We start from the raw sequence: 10273 nt of genomic DNA, 5'->3' as shown, positions 1-10273 counted from the left end.
TTTTCTACAAGTGGTGAAGCTCTGCTGGTGGCTGCTTTGACACGGCTGAGCGGGGGGAGCGCGGGCAGCGCTGGCCTCAGGTGCGCCCATCTTCGTCCTCCTGAGCCCTCTTCTGCCCCTTTTTCTTGAGGAACTCGGCGTTTTAAGCCTTTCGCTGCTGGGGACCCTCTTCAGAGCGTTCCTGTGCTTCGCTCCTGCCCCACCTCTCGCCTGCCCGTGCCCGGCAGCGCGGGGGGAGAGGCGGGAGCCGGGGCTGCCGGGGCTGCCGGGGCTGCCGGGGCCGCCGGGGCCGCCGCTCCCGGGACGGGCCCGTCCCCGCCCGCAGCGGCCGGGGGACACCGTCCTGCTGCCGGCCGCCCTTCCCAGCCCGGCTCCCTGAGATGCCTGGCCCAGGTCAGCAGCTCACGCAGATGACTCCGGGAGATCTGTCACTGCGGTTTATGTCCCGCCCGCCTTGCGGTCCCTTGCAGATCTCGCAAGCAAGGATGTGATTATTTTCAGGCACTCGTAAGAGAGGCTGTGGAGCGGCAGCCCCGCGGGCCGGGCTGGCTGCTCAGCCTTCCCGCGGCCGGGCCCAGCGGCGCCGAGCACGGGGGGTTCGGAGGGCACGGCAGGAGCAGGCGCCCAGGTGTGCCGAGGGCCCAGGTGTGCCGAGGGCCCAGGTGTGCCGAGGGCCCAGGTGTGCCGAGCGGCGCAGCCCGCACCAGCGGGCCCCAGAGCCCTCTCCGCGGAGCGCGTCCCGGCCTTCCCACGAAGTTTTCCCGGTGGCGAAGCCCGGGCCCGGCCCCCCGGCCCGGCCCCGCCCGGCCCCGCTCCCGCCCGGGAGGCCGCGCAGCGCCCGGCCCGGCCCCGCCCGGCGCTCCCGCCCCGCCGAGCCGGTGCTGCGGAGGGGCGGCCCGGGTTTGCGGGGCGGGGACTGCCGCCCGCGCCCGGTGAGCTCATCCCGCCGCCCTGCCCGCCCGCCCGGGCCGCGCCGCTGCAGCCCGCGGGCGAGGGGCCGGCCCCGCCGCCTGAGGTGAGCCCTCCCGCCCTGCCCCAGCGCTCCGCGGGGCCTCCCCGGGCTGCGCGGGGCCGGCGGCCGCCGCGGAAACTTTCCGGCCGAGGAGCGTGCGCGGGCAGGGGGGCCGGGGCCGCGGGGCCCGGGCCGGGGCCGCACAGGTGGGGGCAGGGCGGGGCGGGGCGGGCCGGGGGCGCCGGGGCCGGGGCCGGGGCCGGGGCGGGGGGCGAGGCCTGGCCCTGCCTGCGCGGCCCCCGTTTCCGCCTCCCCGGCCCGTAGTTTCACATTTCTGTGGCTACTGCGATTTTCGTTCCTTCATTAGCAAAGAGCCTGGGGCGGGGTGTGGGGGGGGCAATATCACACTTTGGGGAGAACTTGGTGTCTTCGTGGCGCTGGGTGCCGAGCCCGGGCAGGCCGCGCTGAGCGCAGGGAGGTGCCGGGGGGCAGGCTCAGCGGTGCCGGGGGGCGGGCGCCGGGCCCCGCGATGCTCCGCAGCCGGGAGCTGCGGCCGGGGCCTCCTGGGGCCCGTGCGGGCAGCGGCGGGGGCTGCGTGCCGGCTGCCCCTCCGGCCCCTGCTGCCCCTCCGGCCCCTGCTGCCCCTCCGGCCCCTGCTGCCCCTCCGGCCCCTCCGGCCCCTCCGGCCCCTCCTGCCCCTCCTGCCCCTCCTGCCCCTCCTGCCCCTGCTGCCCCTCCTGCCCCTCCGGCCCCTCCTGCCCCTCCGGCCCTTGCCGTCGGCAGCGCTGCCTGCCGTCACCTCCAGCGCAAAGCGAGAAACCAGCAGTTCGTGATTTGATTCGTGAGTTACCGGCGAGCGGTGGGAGCCGTGTGTTCTGTGCAAAGCTTTCTGATTGCTCGGGAATGTCGTTTCAGTTGTGCCCGAGCCTTGTCATGTGTGTTTATTGGACAGCAGGTAAACTGGGTCTTAAATTATTGTTCTCAAAACCAGAATGTAACTGCAGGCATTTTTCTGCGGCAGCCTCGGGGGTAAAAAGGAGGCTTAGATCTGCAGTGTGATGCTGAGTGGGTCCCTCCACCCTGCTCTCTGCTTCCCCCCCTGTGTTCCCCCTTGGGGGCAGTGTGGAAGTGGCACTTGTCTGCTCGGCTTCAGAGGCTGTGTTCTCTGACTTGCTGAAGCAAGGGCTGCTTTAACATTTGGAAAGTGAACAGTTGGGGATGTGGGAGGTTTGCTTGGGCTTCTGTGATTGCTGGTTTAGGGAACAGGGGAAATAAATGCGAGACCTTAGTCCTACAGCATTTCCTCCCACTGCGGTTTGGTAGGCAGCTCCCAAAAGAGAACCTTCCTTATTTGTTCTAATCTGACAGTTCACTGCTGGAATAATAGTGTTACGTTATTAAATAATGCTAGTAAAGAAGGTAGGTGCAAATACAATTTTTTTTTGCTGTTGCTAGAGCAGTGTATTTAGAGCTTCGTCTAGGTGGGTGCTCTGAAGTGCTGGTTGTCTTGCTTTCTCAGTTTAGCTAACCGTTGGAATGTCCAAATGGTGAAGAATTATGTCTACTTTAGAGCCAAAACATATTTGGCTCCTGGCCAAAGTTGCTCAGCTTCCCAAAACTGTCTGTAGGAAAAAGACATTTTGTGTGTCTAGCCACAGTCCTGAAGTTGATGCCATAGCAACTTTGTGATCTGAGTATGTACTTTTGAAGACAGCTTAGCAGTCTTAGCAGTGCTGTCCTGTTTTTCTTTAGCTGAACTTCTTACTGTCATCAAGTTTAAACCTTTCTTTGAAGATGAAGGATTAATTAGCAAGCCTTCTGACTCTGTGTGTGTGAGAACGACAGTGTGATCTGTTGGGTATTTGACACCCATAAACATCTGTAAGTTTATATTAATGGTTTTAAAATTAAGAATTTTCTGTAGAGATGCAGTTTTGACTAAAAATTGGTATTTAAGGCTCTATCAGGAGCTAGATCTTCATGTTTTCCAGAAAAACAGAGAAAGGTCAGGTTTGGGGTTTGTGTGTTGGTAAGGCTTGAGAAAACTGGGTTACTTCATTTCTTTTGGTTGCTTTCATCTCCCAAGACTTGACATGGAAGCTGGAGAGTGTATTTATGTGTTTATCACACATGTGACAGTGGAAAAAGAAAAAAGTATATGGCCTAACAAATGTGTAAGGCCTTATTTTTTTAAATTGTGTTTATGTGAAGGAGGCACTGCTGTTAGAAAACTGGCTTCTGAATAAGAAGGCATAATATGACACCAAACTGAAAAAGGCAACAAACCGAATCAAGTACTGGAACAGTCAATGGTCCTCCCTGCATCTGGCTTTATATTTAATTTTAGTTTGAAAAGTGCCTTGTTTTTTTTAAAAAAAAATTAAAAATTGTTTTGGTGGAGCCTTAAACTTTCTGATCTTGTCTTGAGGGAAGTAAATAAAGAGGTCAGTTGCTCATTAATGCAGAGTATCTACTGGGTGGCCTAATGTTAATGTGTCCTTCCTGTTCAGCTTCATGAACAGAGTGCAGTGTTCTGTGTAGTCACCTCAGGTTTCTGTGCTGTATAGGTGATACGTCGCTGTATAGATTTCTTTTTCATCCCTCTTTGCCACTCCTGTATCTTGAAATACATGCATTGTTGTTCCTGGTAATGTAATGATTCTAACTTTTCAAAGTTCTGTTTCTCTTGCCTTGCTTTGGGAATTCTGTTTGTGTTTCCTCCCTTGCGCTCACTCAGAGGAGGCCTGTGAGGCTATAGGCTTAATCTCTAAAGGCACTTGGATACTGGAATATTAAACTTTGCAGTAACTTAAGTGCAGTGCTTGGCCTCCCAGTGTAATGTATGGAGATGCTCCTGTGCCAAAGTAATATTCCTGAGAGTCTGGAAGCAGAAGGACAGGTAACAGAACGTGCCTATTGGAGTTATTTTTCTATTGAGTGACTGGGAGTATCTGCTGGAATACATGCTTGATTTCCTGAGATAGTACTCTCTCCAAGTTAGTGTTTCACGTATTTTCTCTTCTTGATCTGGAATAGTAATATTTTCTAATGAGGGTGCCAGTTCTTGTGGCTTATTGGATGAAACACTCTGCAGATCAGCCAGCTTGCTGGATTTTCAGGTGTCTCCTCCTCCGAGTCCTGCAGTGTGGGGTGTCAGTTCTGGGGTGCTGCAGAGAACAGTGGGCTGGGTTCTGCAGCCGCACGGTGCTTGCAGCTCAGGAGCCTCGCAGGGTCTTGAGCAGGAGTCAGTTCAGTGAGACCAGCACAATTCTTTGCATAGCCGTTAGCAGAAATTTAAATGTCTTTGAAGTCAAATCAAGACCTGCTTTTAGGATCCTGGTGTTGTTGAAGTTGATGGCAGCATTCAATAAATTATTGCACATTTGACCTTCTTCTGTAAATACTGTGTCAACAGGTGTAAGAATTATGGTTTTTAAGTGTTTCCATGGTGAAGCACTGCTTAGTGAAGTCCTTCTCGGGCATTTCTGCAATCTGGATGACCAAAATAATTTGGGGAATAGTGCTGATCTTGAAGTCCTCTAGTTCTTCCTCATGAGCCCTGGTGAATTCAGCTTTATCTAGACGTGTGAAAATGGAAAACTAGATGCAGCTTGGAGTTCTAATTATCTTAAATACTGTAACCACAGGAGGTACAAAGCTACAGATTTGTATTTTGAATCTCTGTGTTTATTATCAGCTACCTTAAATTCATTATGTTGCTTGAAAGTTAGAACTTGCAAATTATCCATAAATGCAGATTTCTATGTTTTAGATTTCTGAAACGCAGGGTAGTGTTAAAAGAGAAAGAACTGTGGTAGAATTGCTCACGGCCTCATTTTGGCCTGCAGTAGCGTGTTGCCTCTCATGAGTGAGCCAAGTATTACTCAAGTTTAACACCTTTTTTTAAGAAGAAGTGGCATCATACTCTAGCACAGTAACAACATATCAAAGAAAAGCGTGAGAGGTGAATGTGTGACACGTTCTGTGCTGTGTGGGAAATGAGACAGTTGTGCTGAAAGAGCAGGGACTGCCTGTGTGGGGGTCTTGGGGAGGAGCTGTGTTGGCCAGTGCACCTTGGGATGGAGTGGTGGGTGAGTGTGGGGGGTTGGTGGCTGGAGTCAGTAGCTCCAATGTTGAACCTACTTCACTTCAAGTTGTTTCTCACCCTGCCCTTCTATCTGCATCTTCGCCCTACCTAGCTCAGACAAATCTGTCTTAAAAATATTCAAGAATTGGCATGTTTGTAACAAGGTCTGAAGGCTCTATATGGAGTCTGGCATAATCCAAGCTGCTGCTGCCCTTAGTCCTCCAATTCAGACAGCAGAGCCTTGGTTTTGGGTTGACCCTCTGACTTGCTCTGTGAAGGTCACTCGCTTTTGCATACGTTCATTGCATTAGAAGCTGTGGGTGGTTGTGTTAGCTGTGCTTACTAGCATCTAACCTGCAATTCCAGAAACATGTAGGGTGAAAGGGTGAGGGGCTGCTACTTGTTTGCTGCATATTTCATATATTTGATAGTTTACCCATTTAAAAACAAAGGTGCCTGTAAAGTGTTAGCTGCATTGCACTGAAGCTGCCTCTGTGGTGTGGGCAGTTTTTGTTTGTGGGGAGTTTTTTTGTGTGTGTTTTTGTTTTTTTGTTGTTTTGGCTGTTTTTTCTAAGACTCGATCTTAGTCTTGGTTAAATTTAGCTCCAGCAGGAGAGAAGCTGGGACTTGTTAGCAGCACAGGAAACGCCCTGAAATCAAGTTTTTTATGTGTGTATTTGTGTGTAAATGTGAACTCTGCAGCTAGATGGCTGGGGCTAAACTGTTCAGAGCTCTGTGAAGCTGAGAACAGTTTTGTGTCTTTGAATGTCCTGTTAGATTCTGGTGGAACTTTACTGCTGTGTACTTAATGAAATTAAGTATTAATTGCTGAGGATCTATGGTTTATTGAGGCTGGCAGTTTTAAGTCAAATTCAAAGCTATTGCACTTAAAATTTAATTTAATTTAGTTGCTGAAAAGGCGGAGTACAGATTAAACTGCTTCAGCTTTGCTTTATCTGGAAAAATACTAGAATTTGAGTAGTCTAAAGATTGTGCTTTTCTTTCAATCATTTACATTGAAACTATTCCAATTCTTTCTTACTGGATCTCCTTTCCTTAGAAGCTGTATTTCTGACCGTACTTCAACAAGCTAGGATGTGAACAATATGTAAGTAAGAATAAATAGAAGCAAAACGTGACCTTTGCTTTTTGAAACTTAAATGAGATGGAAGTTGCTAGGCAGTTTAATGTGTGGGTTGTCTTTGGTTCGGGCTTGGTTTTTTGCTTTTTTAGTTTTTTGCACTTTGGTTTTTTTGGGCTTTTTGTTGGGTTTTTTGTTGTTTTTGAACAAGAATGACACAACACAAAACATTCTTGATGTGAATTTTGAAGGAAGACTGTTTTTGTGTTTCACACCAGAAGTGCCTTTGAGTTGAATTTTTAGTTAATATGCTTCGAGGTCTTGTTTTACACTGGGCTAGATTCCTGTGGAGGTCACAAAGGGATTTTTTAGTGTGTGTTAGTAAGGACAGAGTTCCTGGGTTTTTCTACAGTATTTGCCAGAAAGTTTGAAGACAAGTGGGGAAAATATTACTGCCACAAAATGCAGGCATGTTTTTGCTATGACAAAGTAAAATTTTCATCACTTCCCAACTACTGATACAGAATCTTTGTGTGCAAGAATTACTTTGGAAAGTTCCAGAGACAGTGAAAAGAGAGAAGAGTTGTCTTTATCAGGTAAATTGTATTTGGCAAAGGTAGAATGTAGTATAGGAGCATTGTGCCTTCCAGCATGATGTACCAAACTGATGGACAGTTTCAGAATTCGTTGATGTATTTACAGCTCTGGGAATACAGAGCTGGCTTCTGCAGTTTTTGTTTATTCTCTAAGCTGTGTTTCTGCCACTGTTGCAGTTACCAGATGTGCTTTCTGTGTCAGTAAGTCGATCAGTGAGTGACAGGAGCACTTTTTAGAAAGTTTAACAGTTGTTCAAAGGTGCTATGCATATTTTGAAAGTTTGGGAAGAAATACCTAATTCATTTGTCTGACCAAAAATGCTGTCCTTTGTCTTTAAAAGCCTATATGGGAAGGAGGACAAAGGTGACATTAAGTTAGTTCAAAAGCTTTGCGAAAGTCTGCACCAGTGGAACATACCAAGCGGTTTGCTAGGGAGCACTTCTACGCTTTTTTCCTTTTCTTGCCCCTGCCTCATGCCTGTGCAGAAGATCCTTCCAGGGCTCTGGCATCCTTGGCAGTGGAGTGTGCCACCAGAGCTGTGTCTGGGGAAATGTGTTTTTTGAGAGAGCTCATTTTGTTAGTAAAGTGTTCCAAGAATTTGGCTAATTGGCGTCTGTGAAATCTAACACTGCCCCTCCATCTGGTAGAAACAAGATTCTTTTCTTCATATTCTTACTGTGTCTGTTAGTAGGAAAAACAAATGCTTTTCTCCTTAGTGAGCCTTTCTTGCACCTCCTTTCTTCAATTCTTTGTTTTCCTGGGAGTATAATTGAATTTTGCTTCTTTGCAGTTTTTCTTCTGTTTGCAAGATTTTGAGCTAAGTGAGGTTTTTTTGTTGTTAGAGCCATTCTCTTCATAAATCAGTGAACTCAGCTTATCTGATTTACATGGGACCTGCATGCATCCCATTAACAAGTTAAGGTGAGGCAGTGTACACTGTCTTGGCAAACTTGTAAAGATTTACACAGACTTAAGATTTTAATGAATAATTCATTTTTTTTAAGGATACAAGTTTGTATTCCACTAGTAGTTAAATTCTGGTTGTGAGGATTTACTTTTTTTTGGACGCCTGCCTGTGGAGGGAATGCTTTCTGGCCTCTGAATTAGAGGCTTGGGCAGTGCTTGGCTGTTTAACCACTGAAAGCAATAGGACAACTGTAAAATTTTAATAAATACGGGCTTGCCAGGTACTTCATATTTTTGGTAAGAGCATGTAAGATCTTGTCTATGTAGACCAGGGAGTTTTTGCAGACTGAGGCAGGGTGGGAATGTGAAGCACTTTTCCCCTCATATAGACAAACTTTTGATTTTTCTTCAAGAGTAGACTTTGGGATATTGTGTGTGTGTTCGTGTCCGTAGCTTGAGCTCTGTAGTGGACTTGGTGGCTGGTGAGGAACAAATCCTAAAGCCTGTATCTCGTTAATGTGAATAATCTCACTGATTCCAGTTGTCTACTTGTGTAAAGAGTACACATGAGCTGGGTTGTGGCATCATTGGAGGGCTTGCTGGTAAGCCCTTTGTGGTAGATGCTGCCTTGCATAAATGTTCAAACTGATCTTTTGTAACATTGTCATGAGGTCTCCTGATGCTGCTGCCTTGTACGTCGCAATGAAAAGTGCTTTAAGAGAAGAGGAACTGGAAGAATACTGATGTTGGAGTGCTTCCTTGTAGTCTATACTATAGAGGAATGCCCGAGTCTTGTCCACAGAACAGTGTGATCAAGTAAGTGAGAATGGAAGGTTTGCATGTCACAAGAGACAGAAAAGGCCACATCCTAGAGTCTGAGATGGGAAGTAGGGAGGGTGGTATTTCTTCTTTGCCACATTCCTGTGGGTGAGGTTTCAGGAGGCATTTGAGCCGACCTAACAGTTTGCTGTGATTCAGGGATTTTCCTGTGTCATCTCTGTTGCTCGTCTGGTTTCACTGAGCAGCTCAGTGGACACAGAAGGTGGTGTGGGCTGGCATGGTGCAGCAGGAGGGCACAGCTGGCCCCTTTGGCCTTCCTGTCAGCACTTGCCTATGATAGCTTCGAGCAAGCTGGATTTTGCTTCTGTAAAATGGAAATCAGACTGCTACCCTTCCTGCAGGCTGTTGGGAGCTCTAATCTGTTTTGAGATGCTCTGAAGAGGAAGAGGCAGTATGTATAGGTGCCTGAGGTACATTCATGTGTCTCCTAATGTATGTAACCCAAATGTCTAGCCTCTAGGCAGCCTCAGGGATGTTCATGTTAAATTCCCAAGTTTGTGAACTTAGATTACTTGTTCTTTTGTGTGTGTAATTATGCTAATTATCCTGGACAACAGTAGCAGTCCTGCAGTGTTTGAGCTGTGTGTTTTTTGCTTATTTATGTATTTTAGGGTCGCTTAGGAGTTGCATCTTGCTTCTTTATTTTTGGACGTGTTTGTTAACAGATCCATTTAGGCAGTTGCATTCTCTGAAGGAGATCATTGTCTGCATTTTTAATAGAGGTTTCCAAGATTTTCTTGTATGACTTGCTCTACTTGAGCAGGGGGGGTCTGGACCAGATGTCCCTTCCAGCCTTGGCCGTTCTCTTTCTCTGCCCAAATCAAACATGTCTTAATGAGTGTGGTACTTTTGTGTCGTTGTGGATATTTCAAGCTGTTGTTGCACACATACCGCTCTACTTCTAGTAGCTGAGGCTAGAAGATTAATATCCTAATGAAGAAATACCATCAAGGATTTGAAAACACAGTAATGTGTTTTTTCAATCACGTTAAATGCTCCAAAAGCGCTGAATTAATAATAGATACGATCATCTCTGGTTTTAGGCCTGTGAAGCAGTGTTGGTTTTGAAGCTCAGATTCCTTAGTTGACTGATTGTCAGCTATCCCAAAATGTTTTTATTGTTACTTCTGTGATTTTTCCCCCCTTCTGGGAAACAATCCTCTTAGCATCTGGAGTGATCTGCCCAGGGGCTGAAGACTTGGGGAGCAGGGACCTGCGGGGCGGTGGCTCCGGGCAGGCAGTGCAGGTGGTGTCAGCTGTACATCCTGCAGGGCTCTCACTGCTCCCCTTGCCTCCTGTTGCATGCAGTAATTCTGTGAGGAAAACGGTGCTTGCTGCAGATTTGCATTTCAGTGATGAAAGAAATGGTGGAAGAAGCCTGCTCTTCTACACAGTATGCATGTATTTTCATAGTGTGTCCTACAACATTTTCCTTGAGTTACATGCATCTACTAATCAAATACTGCCAGGTTTCACTAGTACCTGCTTTGGCTTGGTATCAGGTTATTTAATTTAGCATTTGTAGGGAATTAGTCCTCTGTTTCTGAAAGGATCACCAGTTAGCCTGGTAAAGTCCTTGGAATTCAGTGCCTACTTTTTTTCATGTACAGAGTGGTACCACTGTCAGACTAGATACAGTAGATGCATTTTAGGTATACAAAAACATCACCTTTTTAAAAATACCACTGAAGACAGTCATGCTGCTTGCTTATATGTGTCTGGTAGTAGAGTCGTGGCATTCTGAAGTACAGCAAAGTTTCTTCAAATCTGGAGCTGCCAAATGTTTTGGGTTTTTTTTTTTCCTTTGTTC

General features: G+C 47.8%; 1 protein-coding gene across 8 annotated transcripts in view; it reads left to right on the top strand.

The window, feature by feature from the left end:
* The first annotated feature begins 909 nt into the window (after positions 1-909).
* TANC1 (tetratricopeptide repeat, ankyrin repeat and coiled-coil containing 1) overlaps positions 910-10273 on the top strand; it is a 71225-nt gene continuing 61861 nt past the window's right edge. For 5 of the 8 annotated variants that reach the window (XM_051623913.1, XM_051623916.1, XM_051623919.1 and 2 more), the window contains exon 1: positions 1857-1907. In XM_051623913.1, coding sequence (XP_051479873.1) covers positions 1886-1907 — 22 coding nt within the window. In that variant the 5' untranslated portion in view covers positions 1857-1885. Of the gene's footprint in view, positions 1016-1143; positions 1159-1826; positions 1908-10273 lie in introns of those variants that run through there. The other 3 variants (XM_051623914.1, XM_051623915.1, XM_051623917.1) reach the window with 3 other exon arrangements.

Source organism: Apus apus, chromosome 6 (genome assembly GCF_020740795.1).
Source record: "Apus apus isolate bApuApu2 chromosome 6, bApuApu2.pri.cur, whole genome shotgun sequence".
Lineage (NCBI taxonomy): Eukaryota > Metazoa > Chordata > Aves > Apodiformes > Apodidae > Apus > Apus apus.
Note: the sequence above shows the minus strand (reverse complement) of the source record. Positions and strands in the feature narration are given on the sequence as shown.